The following is a 22,872-nucleotide window of genomic DNA, read 5'->3' as shown; positions in this document are numbered from 1 at the left end:
TACAAGTTTATGTAGGATATGTTAATGAATTAAATTAAGACAAGGCACATTTTGTAAAACAGATGTACAATATGTGATCTCTGACGGATCCGTGAGCGTCATGTTTCCCGCCGGCGGCCGAACCACATGCTGACGGGCCGCGGACCGTCACCGGGCGACCCGATGAAGGAGCCGGGACAGTGTCCACATATCGCCGGGATTATAATCATTCGGTCTATAGTGAACGCTACACACTACCGCGTTATTCAAAGCAGAAGCAGAAGTGAAGTCCCGTCTCTTACCCTGCACAAAACGCACACAGGCACGGAAGATCGCACCGTCCTTTTTCTTATTCGGAAACCTGTGGACTCGATGCCCTGACAGGCCATAATTCACAATCATTTACCACGACGATGATTCATTGAAATACAATAAGCACCGAAAACACACTGAATCATGACCGCTCCAACTGAATACCAACCTACTCCGCACTGAGCGAACGCAGAGCCGGCGAACGACTACCTCATGTGGCGTCATATGACGCGATGGTGAAAAAAAGCGTTTTTTCAACACGGTCAAGGAAACGGTCACGTTTTCTATTAAATTTGTGCCCTTATGTCTTGCAAAACAATTTTTAATCCTGCATTTACTTTTCATATGGTATTTTCATACAAGGTTATATTAATAAAAAAAAATAAAAAAAACCTGCAACATGGGCTTTAATATACATCCATGACATTTAATATTTTGGCTTTCATCACTATTTATGTTTGTCTTTTTTTAGGGAAAATATTAACAAAATAAAAGATTTGAGGCGGGGAAGTTTATGAAATTTAGTTGATTTGACACGGAATGACCCAATACTGTGTTTAAGATGTACGTTATGTGTACGAGCGAAAATGTGACACAAATTCCACATCCGTATATTATTTACATATGGGTTTTGTGGGGCTTCATGTACAAAAACCAGAGGTGTAAAGTCCAAGTTCAGAAAGTAAAAGTCCTGAAAAACTCTGAAACAAACAACATATATTTGTGTCAGTGCCACAGCGACTCTGTTTTTTCATCCCCAAGTTTAAGACCTATTAAACTGATAATTTTACTTATACTAAAATTAGATAGTTTTGTTATACTATTTAAAACTTTATGACCTTAAATATGATCAAACCAGTTTTAAGACTTTTTAAGGGCTTGCAGAAACATTGTTGCTTGTGAAGTTATATATTTTTTTGCCTCATTCATTTTAATAAAATTCTCTATTTTCACAGTAAGCATGTGTGTGTGTTTTCTACATATGAGGACAGTAAAAATGAAAAATGAAAAGTTGTGTACTGTTTCTTGATTTAGGGTTATAGTTTTTTTGTTTTGTTTTTTTGATTTAGGGTAATTCTACATATGTACTACAGTGATATACTATTTTGGATTTTCAAGTCTTTGGATTTTTTCATAGTTCTTTGATGAACACGACAGACATATCTGGCGGTGAGAGTATTTGTCCTCCTTACAAAGCCGCAGAAAGTGGATAGAGAACAGGCCTAACATTGATGTATTGCTCAAAGACAGTCAGGTACAAAGAAATGAATGACTCATTGTTAACACATTCCCAAATCGAGATGCAAAGGTCCGCAAAGTGGAGGTGAAAGTTGAAAAACAAGGAACTGTTAAAACTTTCTTGAGGCCAGTTACAGAAATCATAGTTCTTCTGTCGCAAGAAAATAATATTTAAGATTGTGTTACTAATATTAAAGATCAATGGTGGTAATAGTGCCAGGCGGGGAGTGCGCTGCCTTCTTTATGAGGACTTTATGAGAAGTTATTGTTTGAGTAACACTGCCATCTAGTGGCTGTTCAGCCATTTTGTTCAGTTAAAAGTAGCAGCCAGAGCACACGGCTTGATAGATGGTGCATCTAATTCTTTTCTTTACGCTGTTCCTGGGACAGTATTTGTCTGTACGTGACTGAAAGTCATTATTTTCATATTAAGGACACTTCTATGCACTATAGCAGGGATTCCCAAATGTTTCCATTCCAGGACCCATCTAGACAAGTGTAATCTCTCTCAAGACCCAGCCAAATAATTTTAAAGCTTGAATGTGGGGTGGGAGGCGTTAGTTCTCTTTAGAGCAGTTTTTTTTTTTTTTTTTTGTCATAGTATGAATTATATATACGTTTAATTGCAATAAAAACGTATGGTACATCATCAAAAATGTTGATAACGATTAAAATAGCAGCCTTATGGCTGTTGAAATATGAAGAATACAGAGTAGTTTTAGTCTGCTCTCTCAACTGATTTACACAGACATGGCAGAACAAATTTAAAGAAATGAAAAAAGTAGCCTAAGTTTGATCTGGAAGAAAAAAAAAACTGAATATAAAAAAATAATAGACTAATAATTTTATTTGATAGAAGGCCTAGAACTGTAAAATATCAATACTAATATTTATGCTTTGAGTGTTAAACTCATCGCGGTGTTCAGCGCAGAAAACGCTTTCGTGCTCGTGTGTGTGTACATGTGAAATACTTTTTACATACATATCTTCATGTTGGTAGTTAGCCAAAAGCACGCCAGGGAACGCAAACAACGCACTCTTTCGACGAGCATATCTCTGAAAAACAACAGCGATTGGAGTAAACAAGCTTCTTCTTGTTAAGTCGCACACACACGCTTCATGAAACAATGCTGACATATTTGTCAAATTAAGACACAACTTTTGCGATTCAAAAAATCACACTGACTAAGCAATAGCAATTTCTATTTAACGTTGGTACATAGTGCAACCTGCCAGCGGTTTGTTTTGTATTTAGCCTTTTATTAGTGTGTATGTATATTGATGTATTTTGTGTGTTCTGTATTTTCAGTTTTACAATATAAAAAGGAATTCCAATTAAAATCAAGAAAAGTTACAGCTTGAGGCATTATTGGAGTATATCCAATATATACATACTGAGGACAGTAGCCTATCGCCATTATTATCACTATTAAAATGTCTTATGTCTTGAAATAACATTTTGGTCATATTGCCCACCCCAAAATGACATAATATGAACTCTACATTAAGTCATAACATGTATGTTTAACTTGTAAACATATTTGTAGCTATTTGCATATTAATATTGTAATATGTGGTATAAAAAGTTTCTGCACCCAAACATTACAGTTTTGCCTGTTTGACAGAATATCACACTTTTTCATTTATATTTCTTACTATGATATATATTTGTAAATGTCTGTGTACTGTACGTTTGTGATTTTAGACGCAGCAGACAGTGAACGGGACTTTTATTTTGGTTTTGGGCGTCCTAAGGCTGCACCGCGCTCCTGCATCTGTTGTGATTTGGCTGAAGAAGGGTTTGTGTTTTAAGCATATTTAGTGTTTAAATCAATGCAAACTCTTTAATCAATCTAATCGTTTTTTACAAGTTATGTAAATTAAATTAATCAATCTAAATGTAATGTATTTTTTTCAATCTAATATTAATGAGTGGTGTTTTGTGCAAGTAAAGCAAATCTATGCATAAAGTAACGTTAACAGTAACAGAAGAGGAGCGTCTCATTTCGCTCCCTGTATCGTCAGTCAGTTTATCTGTTTCTGGCAAGTAGTGATGGAGAAATTTAACGTTAGTGTTTTAAAACTAAATTGAACCAAATGATTTGTAAAAATTGAATCGCTCGAATCACCTCAAATCTGACGTCACCTGGTGGTCAAACAGTGTAAATGCAACGAGAACAAACACAAACGTGTGTAATTCTTTTACAAACCAGCTGTTAATGTTTTCATGAAAGTGTGATCTGTTTAAAGTAATCTTTAAATATATTTAATTAATATTATACAAATTTAATACCTAAAATCATAACTAAATATAAAGTGTTTGTATGTTGTGTTATTAAAGTCCATTAACTGTCTCTCTGACTGACTCTCTTACCAGTGAACTGAACTACTGAACTAGAGCTGATTGAGACGCACACAGAGATTTAGTTTGGATTTATTTTTCTTTCTGTTAATTATTCTCATCTTAAACAGGACAAACACACAGAAAAACTCCTGGTGAAGCGACTGTGATCCACGTGACACTATTATAAAGATGGCGTTTATTAAAGAGGAGAGTGAAGACTTCAAGATTGAAGAAACATTCAGAGTGAAACAAGAAGAAACTGAGGAACAAACAGGTTGGTTTCATTCTCAAATTTGCTTTTCAGCCTAAGTGATAAAGTTCACACATTATTAAAAACAAGTGAAAAGTCAGTAATAAAATTAGAACAAATACACAAATTACAAGTTAAATTTAGCAGTTAGTAATCCGCGAATCGCATGCTTGCCGAACCGCACAGATCAACAGCGATCCGTTCCACCTCGCCCTACTGAATATAAATAGCAGTAAATATTTATTGAATAAATCCATGAATTAGTTTTTCTTTACTTCTCATCCTCAGAAGTGCTCACATAAAGTGAATCTAGGACGAGTATTTCTCCTCAACATGTGTGGATCTTCTTCACATTAAGAACCACAACATTCATGTGAGGAACAAACTCTCCATGAATCTTTAGTAACAGCTGGATTTTTACTGAGACTCGTATATGATTCTGCTAGCGAACGCTGTTTAAAACTTACAGTTAAACAACACTATTCTCATAATCACAAATATATATTTTATTGAAAATTATGCGAATAATGGCTGGTAATAAATATTTTTGTCCTGTACGTTTCCCCAGTTTACTCTCTGTTGGCAGGTGTTTTGATCCCCTGTCTGCCCTCCTGCTGCTTTATTTTATTTTTTGAAAGCCTGATTTAGCTTCATTTAAAAGTTTGACTCAAAGTAAGTAACCAATCACATGTCGTGTCTTCTTTGAACTTTAGGTTTCTTCAGGTCAGGGACGTAACCACCATAGACAATGAAAATAAATGTTTTATATATTTTTACATATATTTACAGTATATTTACCAAAAATATTTTTTGAAAAGAAGTACTTCTATTACGATTTTATCTTTATTTTCGATTTGTGACCTTTTAGGTTCATTACAAAACGGTGGCAGGACAGATTAAACCATGGCGGGTCATCTTTGTTATTAAATCAGAAATAGAAATTTGATATAGAGTGCAATAAAGCAGGATAATTAATACATTTAAAATGGCTATCAGGGTTCTTCTTGGCTCAAAATGAGGTGGAGGTGGTAAATTCCTGATCATGTATTTTAATAGTAAGATAATTAAATTAGTATTTTTCGTAGACCATCAAATAGCCATCGTGTAGCCTACTATGTTTCCCACAGTATTTTTGTGGGTGGAGCTCGGTACCTCTAGGGGGGTCTGGGGGCATGTTCCCCCGGAAGAACATTTTGTACATTTTAAAGATAAATTCATTAATCTGGTGCACTTTGAGTCACCCGAATCCACTGTTGAAAATAAATAATCCACCCGCAAACCGCCCGAACCTATGATATTCTCTGATTTAGATATCTGCATCTGATCATCACATAACAATTATTCAAATTATCAGTGTTAAGCATGATAATATGGTAAAATACCACACTGAAGTAGGATGATTTAAAATTTAAAAAATTATTTTGTCAAAATTACATTTCCTTTATAACCTAAACAGAAGCTTTACTCCTTTCAAACTTAAATTGTCAATGTTTCATTACATCACTGTTGGAAAACACTCTTATCAGAATACATTTTTTTACCTTTATAAAGGGCATTTTTTTCCTAATTTTATTAAAGTTGCCACGAACCGGAAGTTACAAACGACTTTTCTCCAGTGTTGTGACGTATTTCCAAGTGCAACGGAATATTGAATAGAGGGCAGAGTTTTACTGTTTTACTTCATCTCTCGCTCATAGCAGACTAACGATTTGAGGGGAGTTGCCACGCCCTCGCGCCAGAGCACATGACAGGAAGAGAAGTGAAGTCGTTTCGAGGGGGGAGGATAACGTATTTGATTAAAGAATATAAGGGCACATTAATTTTTTTTAATTAATGAAGTGCACAGATAAATCATTTATAATAAACACTACAATATTACATATAAAAATACGAATTGCAAAATTTGATTTCATGGCGACTTTAAATGTATGCGCCATCTTTCATTTCAAATTCTTCAATTTGATCAATACATTCAAATAGAACAAGACACTAGGCTGTTAACAATCAAAACATTGGGAAACACGGTAAGACACGGTATTATTATCAATTATAGGCTAAAACATAGTATTATTTTCAACTATAGGCTAAAACACGGTATTATTATCAACTGTAGGCTATCAATCGCCACTTACATTAAATTAAATTAAATCAGAGTCATCCTCATGTTTTCGGTGATTTCCTTGTTATTTTTTATTATATTTTTTGATATTGCCATTTTAATCAGGGCATTTGTCCGATTGGGCAAGTACAATTCTCTCTCACTTTTCCCTTAAAAAAACAAACAAAAAAACACGTGTCCCGGACAAGCGTTAATGTCGAGACCTGATATGTTTTCCTTGATTGGTTTTCCCTGAAGAGAATTGCGCTGTTGAAAATTAAAGTAAAAGTTCATTGCGTTTTACCGTGATGAGAGTTCCGTGTCTTTATTAAACTCAATACATTATAGTGATTTATCTGTCATCCACCCTCGATTAATTGGAATGTTATGTTTTTATGACTTGGCCCGCCCGACCCACGAATTATGATGATCCGCGCAGCACTATCGGCAAACTATACGGTTTGAGAATGGACACAGACCGGGAACCCGCAACAGAACCGTCACAGTGGAAAAAGTGTATCTGAGCATGTGACTGTCTATCCGAGTTTTGTCAAGAGCCGGAGGCTGCACGAAATTTGACGGAGGCGGCCGCCTTGTAATTCTCTATGCAGGAAAAACCCTGGCTATTATTCACCTCCTGAATGTGCTTTAAGTCTTCAGCGTAGACAGCGTTTTAATCCTTCATTTGCATAACTTAGTTGACTCGTGTGAAATATCCACTCTTGTACGACCTTTACATAACCATCAGACAATCTCTTGTAGGTGGACGGACTGTAAAGCTGCAAGATGTGTGAAATAAAAACAGATGGCGGTAAAGAACAAATTAGCTTATGAACTTAGAAAGAAGACAACGTTGCGCTGCATCACTGCATTACAGGCTCATGAAACGTCAGAACGCAAAACGGAATGTAGCTTTTAAACACGCTAAACCACTTCTTGCTGGAAAAAGTAGTTATCTACTGGAAAAGCTACACTGTTTTAGAAAAAAAGTAACTGAGCAACTGTCAAGCTACTGAAAAGTGCAATTAAGTTAGTAGCGTTGCTACACCCCAACACTGTTTGGCCTAATAATCTGACACAACTGGCATTGACTCACTTAGTGTTTTAGACCAGTGCTGACGCCTTTGTGAATGTGAGGAAGAACTTAATCTCTCATCTTAATTGGGATCAAGTTCCTTGACCCATGCAAGAGAAGCCCTGTCGACTCGCTCAAAAACCCTTGTTGACTCGCAAATCGACAAGCACCACTTTTAGATGTTTAGGTCACCCTTGCCGGACATATTTAAGCACGCTTTGCAGCTCGTCATCTGCTTTCGTAGCATCTGAGCTGAAGCACTGACCTGCACATCGGCATCCTCTAATGATAGTTTGGTGGCTGTTCTAGGGCGCATGAATCTTTGTTTAAACTCTGGCCATTCGCTCGCTTTTCAAACTTTCTGACGGCGAATATTTGAGCATGGTCCTCGACTGTATAGCTCTTCACTCAACGGGGCAATATGCCATCAATCTAACACTTTCCCCTGAGCTAAAATCCCACTTCTAACACCATGTCATAAACCACACTAGACTTGCATGAGTTTTCAGATTTTTTACTGAACACGTATGCACACGTATACATTATGACCAGTGAGAAAGCTTGTTACTGACCCAAATACTATTTATCATAAATTAAAGATTTTTCACAAATTCGTATTACAGAAGCAAATCTTTACTTGATCCAGGATTCTTATCCTATCTCATCTTATCTGTAGTTAGGAAATCTTAAACCGCTCCGAGTTCTGTACCCAACTTTCAAGTCTCTTACCAAACAACCAACGATGCACAAGCAGCTGCTGTGAAGTAAACCCTAGAAATTAAAATGGCGAAACAAAATAAGTGTGCTTTTAATTAAGTGCTGCAGAAAGAGAAGTTTTGATAAGCTTGATAGAAAAGACAAAGCCTATCACTATATTTCACGTGAGTCTTTAATTATTTATCAGTGCTTTGTCGTCAAAGTGCAGCACATCATTTGGTTGTTAAAAAAAGTCTTTCCGACATCAAACATCGCTGTCCTTCATCTTGTATCATTACTAATGCAGAGTCGTTCTCAGACAGGGCTATTGTTATCTGATCTTTTCAATTGGCTTTCATATCATTTTGAAGTGGTTGTCTTAAAGTTAAGACAGTTAGGATGGATGCCTATACGTAGTAAAGATAAGATTATGCACTTAAGAATTGTGATTCTGTAATAGCTTTTGTCCTAAATGAGGTCCTAACTGAAATTGTCATGGTTACCAAACAGTTAAGATAGGATTCTTAAGTTATGATCTTTCTGAAATGTCAAAAATAAAATAAAAACACCTGGTAGTAAGATGTGTTTTGGAGATTGAATCACAAGTAGACGATGGTAAATAAAGGTGTAAACTGACTAAAACGTTTTGAGCTTGTCCACTTTCGACAACTTCCAGTGGTAACGCGAGAGGAAAGATGATAACGCATTCGACCGGATTGCTTTCGTAGTGTAGACACTCATGTGGTCGAATGTGTTCAAACAGCCTCAAAAGACGCCTATACTCTCCGCCATCTGATCTAATGCGTAAACATTATGAGAACCGCGAAGGCCAGACAGGATTTAAACGTTTGCGGCTGAAGACCCAAGTTTGGTTTGAAGACAAAAAATGTACCGAAGACAAATTTACCAAGCACAATGTTCTCTCACCGTTCTTGATTTCTAAACACGCACTCACCGTGTTCGCAGTGGTCTTGCATATATCAGAGTACAAACGAAAGCTGCTGCTCGCCATATGTTTTCACGTCGTCTCTGAAAAGTTCATATGTAAATTGAGTGAGCTGATTTTGTCCATTAGATTGAAAGATCTGAAGAAGCCCATACATTTACCTGGCCATAGACCCTCCCCTCGAAAACATCAGGACATAAATGGTTGAAAGTGGCCAAGAGATGGATTAAAACACCAGGTATAAACAGGAATGTGTCTCCCTCCTCTACTTGGGATCCGATCGACCAAAACGCATCTTAAAACGGTGTAAACAGGGACTTTTTTAGTCTGTATATGTTTAGTAGATCAAACCCAATGAAATGATCTTTCAAAGAGCAATTCATAAGTAGCTTGTAAACCATATCATTCCAGGGTAACATGCGTGTTTGTAATTCAAACTGTATTCCCTCCTGCTACCTTTCTCAACCTCTACTTTCTCCATTTCCACAGCAGCATATTGTGTTAGAGCACCTCTGCTCAATACTTAACCCTCTGGGGACCAAGCTGTTTTTGGGGCCCTTGAGATGTTCTGACATGCTCTGACATTTGTGCTTTTTTCAGTTATTTATAAACATGTTAATGGCAAAGGTGTAAATTCACTCTATATAGCACAAACAGGCCTACCATAATATGCGAGCAACATGTATGTAGATGTTTGTATTTTTAAGAGAATAATGTTTATGCGTGGTTATTTAAAAAAATAAAAATGAAAGTTGCTGAAATAAGACCACACAACTCATACAAAATATGTGCCCACAAGACTTTTGACTAATGGATGTTGTCCCTTTCAGTTCTAGCTTCAAAATTATGTGAAAATAGTCTTGCTTTATCGTTCACAAAAAAAAAAATACATTGATTTAAATGGTGTAAAACAGGTTTTGCTTGGAAAGCCAATATGCGAGGGGGAGGAGTAGTTTACACCTTAGTCCCACCCACTCTGCATAATGACTCTGCATAATTAGCCATTCATTCAGGTGTGACACTGACTGAGCCACAATGCAAGGACAAAATATATATTTTGAAGAAGACTTATATTGACCATTTAAGATTTTGCTTACATCTATCTTGTAAATATGTTTTGCTATTTTATTAAAAAGGTTACAATTACAACAATAATTACAATTTCAGCAATATTTCTGCAAAAAAGTACTCTTTCTTTGTAAAAAAAAAAAAAAAAAAGATTATAGGCCTACATTTTATCATATGTATTCATTAGTTTGAATATAGCCAACATTGGAACATCTTAGTCTATGACTTTATTTTTGACAAAATAGTATTTTATATATATGAGCAGAAAAGCTTATTTGATGTGACAGTATATTCTACAGTAAAAACTGTACCCAAATCTAGTCAACAAAATGTTGTCTTTCATACTTCGCCTGACTGTAACGCAGTAACTGTAACTGTAAAAGCAGTTTATTCTTTCACACACAGACGCGCGATTCATATTTAGGCTAAACACTCTTTACAAATATGTACCCTTCATTCATCTCACAGAAACGCGATTCATTTTAGGCTAAACAGTCTTTACAAATATGTACCCTTCATTCATCTCACAGAAACGCGATTCATATTTAGGCTAAACAGTCTTTACAAATATGTACCCTTCATTCATCTCACAGAAACGCGATTCATATTATAGAAACGCGATTCATCTTTTTGTTTACATAAGCCTACAACGTTATTCCATAACGTTATTCCACATTAACACTTGAGAAAGGATAACTTAGCCTACCTCACTCCTCAGCGGGATCTGCTCCTCATATCAGCACGGAAAATTTTCTCCATAAGGTAGGCTATATTATGCCTCTTTGTTTACAGCTGATGTGGGGGCGTTTCACAGACTGAAATGGTTCTCAGAATTTGCGTTTGAATAGCACGCGCTCTCCGGGGCGTGGTCAAATTACTTTTGAATGGCTCGTAATGAGCTCGACTGGAGTCGCTCTCTTTTTATACAGATTACAGAAGCTGATAATATTTGTTTTTTATATAAATTACTTCATTTAAAAGCTGCGATCTCAAGCTTTATGCCCGTGGGTCTGTTTGCCTGTTTGACTGAATTTTCGCAGAGTTATAGATCATTTTCGAACGCGTTTCAAACGGGAGTTCACTGACAGAGAGAAGGCAGAAATCGCATCATGTTAAAGTTTCTTTATTTGTCAAAAAGCAAAACACTTTATTTTTATTGTGAATATACAGAAAAAAAATAGAAACTGAACAGGATCGATTGATGTATTACACGAAAATGAAAGATCAAAATTAACAGAGCATTTAGTGTTTATTTTCATTGCTAAAAAAAAAAAACGAGCAAAACGCGCGGGCGCGTTTTTGGTCCCCAGAGGGTTAAACACTGCAACAGCCAAATTTGTTCACCATCATTTATCTAGACAGGACGCAGGGGTAAACTAATGACACTGGGGTTAATTTGTATTTGTCTCTTTTAACCTTAGACCTGACGGCGTTGAAAGAGGAGAGTCAAGAACTCAATGAAGTGGAAGACAACAAACAGTTTGAGATGCGTCATAATTTCACAACTGGAGAAGAATCCACACAGACTGAAAAGATAACCTCACGAAAAAGAGCCCAGAAGACCAAATCCAACAGTTCTAATCTAACACAAAAACAAAACCTTGAAATCCACAGAAGAGTTCACACTGGAGAGGAGCCTTACACCTGCAAACTGTGTAGGAAGAGTTTCTCACAAAAAGAAAGTTTTATGACTCACATGAGAATTTGCACAGAAGAGAAGCTGTTTGAATGTGGTCAGTTTGGAAAGAGATTCAAATGTAAAGAAAAGCTTAATTACCACAAGAGGATTCACTCAAGCGTGACCTGTTTTAGATGTCATCAGTGTGGAAAGAGTTTCCCAGACATGAAACGGCTTAAAATGCATGTAAAAATTCACTCTGAAGAGAAACCTTTTGTGTGCCACCAGTGTGGAAAGAGTTTCCAATTCAATAGAAAACTTACGGCTCACATGAGAGTTCACACAGGGGAGAGGCCTTTCACCTGCAAACTGTGTGGGAAGAGCTTCTCTCAAAAAGGAAACATGAAGACTCACATGAACAGTCACACTGGAGAGAAGTCTTTCAAATGTGATCAGTGCGGAAAGAGTTTCACACGAGAAGGAAACCTTAATTCTCACATGAGTCTTCACACTGGAGAGAGCCCTAACAGCTGCAAACTGTGTGGGAAGAGTTTCTCACAAAAAGGAAATATGAATACTCACATGAGAATTCACACTAGAGAGAGGCCGTTCATATGTGTTCAGTGTGGAAAGAGTTTCAGATGTAAAGAAAGCCTTAGGTACCACATGAATATTCACTTAAGGGAGAACTGTTTTATTTGTCATCAGTGTGGAAGGAGTTTCACAGACAAGAATCACCTTAAGAAACATGTAACAACTCACACTGGAGAGAAGCCTAACATGTGCCATCACTGTGGAAAGAGTTTCACATTCAAAGCATTGCTTAGGGATCACATAAGAGTTCACACCGGAGAGAAGCCTTTCTCCTGCCCTCAGTGTGGAAAGAGCTTCACTGCTAAAGGAAACCTTCAGACTCACATGAGAATTCACACCGGAGAGAAGCCTTACACGTGCCATCATTGTGGAAAGAGTTTCCGATTTAAAGGAAACTTTAACAATCACATGAGGCTTCACGTGTCTTTATTGTGAGAAGACATATCAAAGAGTCCTCAAACATGTACTAAATCATCAGGAAAAGAAATTGCAGTCTTTAGACCAGGGTTCCTCAATTGTTTTTTACCAAGGGCCAAATTCTGCCGACAATACAAAGCCAAGGGCCACCGACCAAAATGTTATGACCTTAATGTTTGCTCTTCTGCTATTATTGTTGTTGTTGTTTTGTTAAAAGAGTCACAAATCACAATATAATTATTCTGATTTTATTTATTATTTTATTTTTTTCATTAGTCTGTTTTATTCAAGCAATTATGAGCATTTTTGTATTCAGATAAAGAAAACTAAAGAACTTTGCATGGTGGATATTAACAACAAATGAACAAACAATAACTCTGGATCTCCATGTCTGCATGGGAGTCGACTGATCCTGCTCATCACCACACTGGATCTCTTCTCATCAATTTCCCTAAGCAGATTCAATTATTAGACCTATCAGCATTAATATTTTATTGTTCTTGGATCAAACTAAAAGTATTAACTGTCATGTACTCACCATTCAATGAGAGAAGTGACAGCGAGAGGCTGAAGCAATAGCTCTGATGTTAGGGCTATATTCTGTTGTAGCAATTCTGAGACACTGATCAAGATGCACACTGGACAGTCTGTTTCTATCCTGGTTCTTGATGTTGTTCATTATAGAAAACGATGACTCACAGATGTAAGTGGATGGGAACATTGAAAGAAGGAACATTGCAATAATTCTGCTGTTCTTGAATTTAGCTTGAGAAACCACTTTTTTCCAAAAGTCGCTCACACTAGCCTCCTTGTGTTGCTCTCTGATCAAGTGAGACTTTGACATTTCCAAAATCTCCAGCTGCAAAGATGCTTCATCCAAGGATGAAACCAGGCGTTTGGCCTCAGCAGTCCATTGTCCATCTGCTGGGACTGAAAATGGCTGTCTTAGGAAGAGAAGGAGTTCACTTGACAGGTTAACGCTCTGAAATCGCTCTTTGAAATTCTCTGCCAGTCTCATCACAAAGTCGCGCATTAACGGGTCCTCTTGCACCTGGTGTTTCTCGCAGTGCTGTTGTAAATACGGAAAGTGCAGCTTTCTCCCTTGAAGATCCCGCTCAAAAAGGGTCAGCTTTAAACGAAAAGCTTCAACCGCTTCGTACATGTCAGCAATAGTGTGGTTCTTGCCTTGCAATTGCAAATTAAGCTGATTTAGGTGAGACATGATATCGCACAAAAAATGCACGAATGCCATCTCTGTGTTGTCGGTCAAAAACTTCAGAAATGTCTCTGCCTTTTGGCTTTGAAGGCTGCTTAAAAATGAACAAAGTTCATTTTTAAGTTCACACACTCTTTCCAGCACACGGCCCTTGCTCAACCATCGGACATCATTGTGCAGCAATAGATCGTGCCGTTCTGCAGACATTTCCTCCAGCAAGGCTCGGAAAAGGCGATGTTGCAGACCAGAACTCGCGCGAATAAAGTTTACCAGCCTCATCACAGTATCCATTGTCTCTTTTATTTTTCCAGACAATTTGGCGCATAACACCGATTTATGAATAATACAGTGAAATGCTACGAGTTTTGGATTGACAGCAGCTAGCCTGCTTATCAGGCCTCTGTGATGTCCGACCATTGACGGAGCCCCGTCAGTGACAACTGACACAACTTTGCTTAAATCTAATCCATTCTTTTCAAAGAATTGCATCAGTTCGTTAAAAATAATTTCTCCGGTTGTACGTCCCTGTATTGGCAGCAAACAAAGCAGCTCTTCGCGGAAAACCTTCCCATCAAAAAATCTGACGAACACTGACAGCTGTTCAATGTCGGTTCGGTCGCAAGACGAGTCTATTGCAAGTGACATAACTTCGGCTTTCTTTATGTCGGATAAAAGATTGGACAGACACTCACCCGCCAATGCCTCTACTCTTCTTGTTGCCGTGCAATCGGATAATGGCACCTTCTGTAATAGCTCCACAACCATTTTTTTCGTTTTCTCATCGTGATTTAAAACTTCATCCACCATGTCAATCGCACAGGTTTTAATTAATTCGGCATCCGTGAACGGCTTTTTGGCCTTTGCTAGGTTCCAAGCCACACGTAAGGATGCTGCGGTGGCATTCTCCTGTATGGATGTGGTTTTATGAATAACAGCAACTGATTGCTTGTAAGCTGCTACCAATTGTGTTACCTTCTGTTTGCGACTCTCAAAAAGTTCAGGAAAATTGCTGTTAAAATTGCAGTGCAATGAGTTGAAATGGCGTTTGATATTATCAGCCTTACAGACAGCCACGGTCTGCGTGCATATCAAACACGTTGGCTTTGCGTTGTTGTGATCAGGCAAAATAAAACAAAATTGTTCAGTCCATTCAGATTTAAATCGTCTATTTTCTGTGTCCACTTTTCTTTTCTTAACACTTGCCATTTTCGATGTGCGCGAATGCTGTCAGATACTGCGTTTGAATTTTTACGCCAGTGACGTGCTTACGCTGATGTTACCATGACAACCTTGAAATAAGCGCGGGCCAAACATTTTCCTCTCACGGGCCGGATGTGGCCCGCGGGCCGCCTATTGAGGAACCCTGCTTTAGACTGTGGAAAGAGGTTTATTAAATAAAAGCAAGAAAGAGGAAGAGGAGACTGGCTCCAAACTCCTCTACATAGGGAGTTGTGGGCTACATGTGATGCATCTAAAGCTGGTAGCAGTACAACCGCTTGGGACATTGAGCAAGTTGCCTTTATTGGCTTTCAAGGACACCCCAGCCAGGCATGATGATTACAGCAAAGTAACAGGTTAAACTGTTTTCCCTCTCAGGTACTGTCAACATAGATGGCTTGAAAATGTCACAGTGTTAGAAAGAGCCATTACAATATGGCCACAGATCCAGACATATGTTGCTAATGTTAAGGCCTCTAAGATACCACGTCCAAAAAAACAAGTCTTTTGAGTCTGTTGAGAAGGCATGCACTGACTTCATGTTTTAGGTAAAAGCCAACATCTTCCTCCCAGTTGCTCAAGAATGCCAGCCTTTTCTAATAAAGTATCAAACTGACAAGCCAACGCTACCTTTTTTGGCAGATTATCTTTTTATAATCCTTGATTATAATCCAAAAGGTTCTCCTGCTGTCCCATGGTCAGGCTTCTGTGGAAAAAGGGGTTCTCTGTTAATAAGAACATCACTGTTGCAAACATGAAGGAGAGAACCTTGATTGCCCAGCAAGTAATAGTAGACCACCTGCACCATGTGGGTGGGGTAGCTAATGTAGGTATGACCAAAGAACTGCTACAGTCTGCTGGCTGTGCAAGAAAGAAATACCATGCATACCTTGATGAGGAAAACAAAAAGAGGGAGCACACACAACAAACAAAGAAACGACAAGTATTACAGGATGAGGTGGACCAAATGAAGATGAAGAGAAGAAAGCTTCACAACAACATAAATACACTTCTGACATCTGCAGAGGAAACCAGTGACAATATCTCTGTGCTTGCAAAATCATATGCCCTTAGGAAAGCTGCAAAAATATAAAGAACAAGAGCTACTGAAATATGACAAAAACATTTAAATGAAAATCAATGAAATGAAAAAAACTTGTAGCCTAGCTATGGCAGTACAGGTCAGACCTGTGTGTGTTCCTTACTGTTCAGGGCCCGTATTCATAAAGATTCTAAGAATCCTCTAAGAAAACTCTTAATTTAGCTTAAAAACTTTTACGTAGGAGTCTTAGCTTAAAAGCGATTCGGGACCGATCTGAGAGCAACTCTGAGTAAGGAAAAGACAAAAACTTTCATCTTAGTAAGGAGGCGGGGTTGACCCCGTTGCTATGTATGACACAATCTTTTGAAGACTGTGATTGGTTGGTTGTCCAAGAAGAAAAAAAAATAAAGTGATTTTAAGTATAGGGTCTATTCAAAAACTTCACTTTGAAATTACATGCGTCATTTTTCCTATTTGACCGTTCTCACACACACTGACACACACATTATATATGTGTATATAAATCCTTTTTTTTATTATTTACCATGCTGTTAATTTCCTATAAGGTATTTGATTGGCTTAGAATGATAAAAATTGTTCCACTCTTTCCAATTACACTGATTGCTGGCATGTCTATTTAAGTGGTGGTTTGAATGTTGGTTTTAATGTATCAAACATGGAATTTTCCCAGTTGCCAAATATCGTAATGTAGTGATTACTTTCATTTCTGGCGCTATGGCATTTCTGTGCTGTGTCGGAGATGTTAGCGTGTCTCTAATAAGATCAGTCACAAACATGATCCCTGCACGATCTAATCTATAGCGTCTTATTATCTAATCTATACTGTTATTCATTGTCTGCAACACATTTCTTCTCCCTCTTCGTCTTTCTGCCATTTTCTCCTCTGCTAAAGAAACTCTTAAGCCTCCTAAAAGTCCTCGTCCGTGCCCCTAACAATTTTGACCTTAAGAGCTCTTTTAAGGGTTAAGATGCTTTCTGAATTACTTTTTTCTTTACTAGGATTTTTTCTTTCATTTTAAGAGTAAACGCCCACATTTCTAAGAATTTTCTTAGAATTTTGTCACTAGGAGCTACTCTTTGCATTAAGATTCTTTATGAATACGGGCCCAGGAGTTCAACAGTGGTTAACACAGCACTTTGTAGTTTTGAGAAAGCAAGTTGGGTTTGAGGAAAAAAACGAGTCAATGGTGGAGTTCTTAAAGGGATAGTTCACCCAAAAATGAAAAGCCTATTGGTTAAACAGTCTTTACAAGTGTGCTGTACCTAATAGCCAATTAAGCAATGTCAATGGATTTTAGCTCTACTTTCTAATTTTCTGGTTAATTGTACATGAACATCCCTTCTGTTTCTGTAGGGGACATTTACAGTTATTTAAATTTACAAAATCACAAAAATGAATAACATTGCAGTTTTAATAAAATGCTCTGCTTTGAACTTGACTGGGTTTGGTATTAATTGACTTATACTTAATATTGGTCGGACAAATCTGTAGGGTCTGGAAATTTGAGTCTGGAAAAGTACGGAATTTTAAAATGGAAATTGTGTAGGAACCCTGTATCATGTATCAGGCAATAGCAAAGCTAGTATTTAGACCCTTACCTGCATGTGTTGTGTGTGTCAGCCATTAGGAGACAGTTTCCAGAGGAAGAGGGACTTTATAAAGACTTTAAATGGTCCCATTCTGATGACAATAAATAAAAAAACTATGTCTTACTGTATAAAAACTTTATATGTAGAAACAGCCAACACAAACATTCAAAGTTAAAGTGGTTTTGTACATATTGAAAATTAATTATAGAACTATTTATGATAATAAGTAAATGCATTACAAGTTTATATAGGATATGTTCATGAATTAAATTAAGAATAGACACATTTTGTAAAGCAGATGTACACAAGTGTTAATACCTAACTCACAACACAACATTGCAACTGTTAAAATACACACCAATCAGGTTATATTGTGTTGGTTCTCCTTTTGTTGCCAAAACATCCCTGATATTTTATTTCACAATCATTTAATTCAACAGCACATTATGCAAGATACAGGCATCAAATAACCCTTAGAAAAGCTGAATGAAAAAAAATGGTAGAATACAGCTGTCATAATATTCATTTTTGAGAACGGTGTGCGATGCTGTTTTCGAAAATGAACAATCTTTGCGCAGCATCGCTTACTGCACATTGACTGAATGTTGGGCTGCTCTGTTAGACTGCATTAGTTTCAGAAAGTACTCATTCTTTCATCATCACACTCTTATCTGCTGTACATCCCTAGGAAAGAGAATCCAGTGTGTTTTGGTGCAAAGTGCAGGAGGAGGGAGTGAAATGGCTCCAGTTAAAAGGTCTGATGCTGTGGGGAAAACTGCCGAACGTCCTTTACTAGCGCTGAACCAGTAGCTACACTCTCCAGGCAGGGTTGCCAGGTGCCAGCGAGGTTTTCCAGCCCAAAACCTTGTCAAAAACCGCGAGAATGCACAAAAAACCGCCCAATTTTTTTTTTGTGGCTTGTTTCTCGTTTAAACACATTGAAATCATTAACAAGCTTTAAAATGACCCATTTTTCGACTTAGCCTATCCGATTTTAGAAACAATATTCAATTAAATGAACGCAAAAGTAGGCTACACTGACTTCAGTCAGACTATTCTAGGCCTAGGCTACTATTAAACTATAAGCTTATGTTACGGAAAATAATGCGATCAACTTAGGCTATCAATGAGTCTGTTTATTGTCACTAAAAGTCGCTTGGAACAAAAGCATTCAGTAACATAAAAACATCGAGTAGATATGGACATAAAAAATAACCCACTTTAACATTTCAGTTATTTCAAATGGCAACATGAAACATGCATATTAGGGCTGGGAGAAAAAAATCGATTCACCTAGATATCGCATTTTTTAAAATGTATTTATTTATTTTTATGATTTTAAAATCGATTTATTTTTTATTACAGAATATTACAGATATTAATTCAAATTAAATTGCTTTATTTTTGCCCTTGCTTATAGATGAGGTTGACAGAAGTTAGCCACTTTCGATTCAAAAGAGGATGAAATGTGTCATTACAGAGCTGCACGATTCATCTTTAAAAGTCTGTGATCTCGATTCAAACACCCACGCGATCTTATTCCATTTCGTTTGTCGATTGAACCTTTGACAAAATCATATTCAAATCTGTGTTGGCGCTGCCGCTGACCAAGAAAGAGTGTCATCATGAACAGGTCATGAACCGCATTGACAGCTACCTAAGTTTGAAAACACCGCACTACTATGTTGGGGGCACGTCAGCCAGAGTTGTAGTGTGTGTGTGTGTGTGTGTGTGTGTGTACGTGTGTGTGTGAGTGAGACTGCCTGCTGAACATTGGGTCGCAGGAATAAGGATCTGAAGTGCCGGTGTTTCGGCAACAAAAACCCGCCGAACTGATCCGAAACCAGCCCAATTTTTATCCACCCGCCCAAACCCATTTTTGCCCGCAAAATAGATTGGTAAACCGCCCAATCTGGCAACCCTGTCTCCAGGTTAACTGCTACAGTTGATCCTGCATAAACACACATTCTGGGCTTAAAATTAGGCATGACTATACGATAACAATGAGGTGGGATTTCTATCAGATCTTGTTCATGTTTTTTTTTTTTTACTCTTTGGCTGTTTGAACTCAAATTACGTTAAACACAAGATGCACCTCTTTCAAGATTCATATCTTCGTTGTGTTATTAGTCAATGAGGGTTTTATCTTGAAAACAACCAGGGCTGTGTTTCCCAAAGGCATCGTTAGCCAACTATGGTTGCATGTTCCGTCGTTGTCAGAATAGTGCAGCGAGTCTGTGTTTCCCGAAAACATTCGCAAACAGCATCACAAAGTTGTGTGGTTGGAACGACGGTTAGAAGCAGAGTTTCTTGTTTGCATGACATGTGGACTCAATAAATCCTTATCTTGAAACAAATAAGCAAGCTGACATTCAGTGCGATCTATATATTTTATTTACAATACATACAAATGTAATTTACGTCTTTTAGTTTGTCAAGAGATTTAAAGCATCATTTTTGAAGAGTGAAAATAACCAAAATGAGAAATAGTCCTCAGATATAATTTCTGAAGAGTGAATTTCACTCTTATGATATCAGTGAACAAACTCCATCGCACACCTGCAGGTGATAGGTGCGTAGGATAACAAGACCAAATAGGTAGGTCGTTTCAGCAGATAAGGAACTCCCGCATACTATCATTACTTGCAATTAAAATGAATTTTATTAACAACGTTTTGGTCAAATGACCTTCATCAGGAATATACAAATGTTCAAATTCATCTCTTTTCAGATAAACACATGACCAATCAAGAGAGCTCCATCTGTAAACAATTAAAGGGTTAGTTCACCCAAAAATGAAAATTCTGTCAGTAATTACTCACCCTCATGTTGTTCCAATCATGTAAGACTTTCGTTCATCTTCGGATCACAAATTAAGATATTTTTGATTAAATCTGAGAGCTATCTCACTCCTCCATAGGCTTCCAGAGGGACCGAAACTCGCCGGCCCAGAAAGTCAGTGAAGAAAATGTTGAAATAGTCCAAGTGACTACAGTGGCTCTACATTAAGTTTATCATGCGACGACAATACTTTTTGTGCGAAAAAACAACAAAAATAACGACTTTATTCAACTATTAGTGTTCTTCAATGTGGGCCTCTGACGAGAGTTCACGGGAGCGCCACGACCAGTGTTGGGCAAGTTACTTAAAAAAAGTAATTAGTTATAGTTACTAGTTACTTCTCACAAAAAGTAACTGCGTTAGTAACTGAATTACATCATTACAAAAGTAACTAATTACCAGGGAAAGTAACTATTGCGTTACTTAAAAAAAAAAAAAAAAAAAAGTTTAAATATAAGAAATTTCTTGGATACCCCCAATATGAAATGTTAAATGATTGAAATTGACACTAAATAGAACATCTTATTATTATAAAACATTGTACACTAATCTACACTATTTTAATGTTGCTGTGGGACAATGTGAGAGACACCTATTAAATTAAATATGAAAATATTATCATTACTATAGTGCAACAATAAAACAATAGATGGTTTAGAACTTTTAATATTTATTGCACAGACCACAACTGGCCAACAAATAAGTCTAAAAATAAATTATGCTTCTTAAGAAATGTTCCAAAAATAAATAAATAGTAGCCTAATAAAAATATACATACACATACACTAGTGCATATAATTAAAATGATAAAACTCACACACCTTTACAACTGGTAGACATTCTGTATAGCCTACTTGAAGTATTTTCTTCCTCACAATAGTAAGTTTAACAAAAAGTGCTTTCAATATAATACTGAACAATGTATCAACATAAATAATAATAATACAATATAATCTTTTGGGGGTTTATTTTTATAACCTACAGAGAACGTCATCATCAGAGGTTATTTTAGCCAAATTCTAGTCGTGTTTGCCGCACGTGCTCACAACCGTCAAACAAATATGTTTGAACGTTCCCTGCAGGTTATTTTGGAGTTTATGTTATATAAACTAATTCAAACATTGCATATGATACCAATATGCTACAGAGATTATTCAAATGCTGATATGTGTAATTTATTTATAAATAAAGTATTTATGCTCGGACACATTCGGTCTCTGTCGCGCACTGTCGAGCGCGTTCTCGGACACACTCGTTCTCTCTCCCGCACTGTCGAGCGCGTTCTCGGACACACTCGGTCTCTCTCGCGCACTGTCGAGCGCGTTCTCGGACACACTCGGTCTCTCTCGCGCACTGTCGAGCGCGTTCTCGGACACACTCGGTCTCTCTCGCGCACTGTCGAGCGCGTTCTCGGACACACTCGGTCTCTCTCGTGCACGCTCGCGGCATTCGCCTCGCTTTAGTCGAGTCCCGCGCCTCATAAACACACCAGAGAAAAAACTTTGCAGCTCCTATGGCTGAGAGAGAGCCTACTCGGATGAAAACCGCTTCAGTGATCTCAATTAAAGTAACGCCGCATTTTTATTGACAGTAACGGTAACGGCGTTGTAATGGAGGAAGCAGTAATTAGTTAGATTACTCGTTACTGAAAAAAATAACGCCGTTAGTAACGCCGTTTATTTATAACGCCGTTATTACCATCACTGGCCACGACGCATGCGCGAGAACTGAGATTACGGCTTTCTTCTTCTACTACTACTTGTTACTGGCTGCTCACTCCTTAGGAGTATTATCGCCATCTACTGTACAAGATGACGTCCCGACATTGCCGGGAACGCAAAACGGTCTGTTTACAAGCAGCTGAAGACGCGCGCTGTATGTAAAACTGTATTCGTAAATATGTCCGCAGATTTCGATGTAGATTTGATTTTTTTTTTTAACCAACCATACTTATTTGAACCAGAATATACAGACATTGAACTACAAGAGATGGAAGATGCTGCAACACAACCGCAGTCTGCTTCTGAAAGACAGAGAGCATTGGACAGCTGATGGTGTAAATGTAATCAGTGCCAAGCGATGCCTACTGAGGCCATCCTTAAAAATATTTTGGTTTGCCGTAACAGCCAAAAAAAAAAAAAAAAAAAAAAAAAAAAAAAAAGGGGTCGGTTGGTCGGTCTATATATAGCCTATATTCTTTCTTCTTTTTTTTTAAAGATTCAATGTAGAGTTTTGGTTCATTTAAGAGACGAGCGCGCGGGCGCCTCCATGTCCTGATTATATTGCCTGCATGCTATTAATACAAAAC

The 22,872-nt window shown here is 37.5% G+C and overlaps 1 protein-coding gene across 2 annotated transcripts; it reads left to right on the top strand.

Annotated features, from left to right (window-relative positions):
• Positions 1–3,276: 3,276 nt before the first annotated feature.
• On the top strand, positions 3,277–17,572 carry LOC309496067 (uncharacterized protein). Of its 2 annotated transcripts, XR_014204950.1 has the most exons (4): positions 3,277–3,329; positions 4,003–4,148; positions 11,429–16,245; positions 17,244–17,572. XR_014204950.1 is itself a non-coding variant. In XM_082166020.1 (2 exons), the coding sequence occupies exons 1-2, from the start codon at positions 4,064–4,066 to the stop codon at positions 12,652–12,654; spliced, it is 1,311 nt and encodes a 436-aa protein (XP_082022146.1). In that variant the 5' UTR covers positions 3,991–4,063; the 3' UTR covers positions 12,655–12,738. The 2 variants fall into 2 exon arrangements, 1 of the variants encoding a protein (XP_082022146.1); XM_082166020.1 differs by lacking the exons at positions 3,277–3,329; positions 17,244–17,572 and having other exon boundaries at positions 3,991–4,148; positions 11,429–12,738.
• Positions 17,573–22,872: the final 5,300 nt, after the last annotated feature.

Source organism: Leuciscus leuciscus (genome assembly GCF_965113295.1).
Source record: "Leuciscus leuciscus genome assembly, chromosome: 4".
Classification (NCBI taxonomy): Eukaryota; Metazoa; Chordata; class Actinopteri; order Cypriniformes; family Leuciscidae; genus Leuciscus; species Leuciscus leuciscus.
This window is presented reverse-complemented; position numbering and strand designations above follow the sequence as displayed.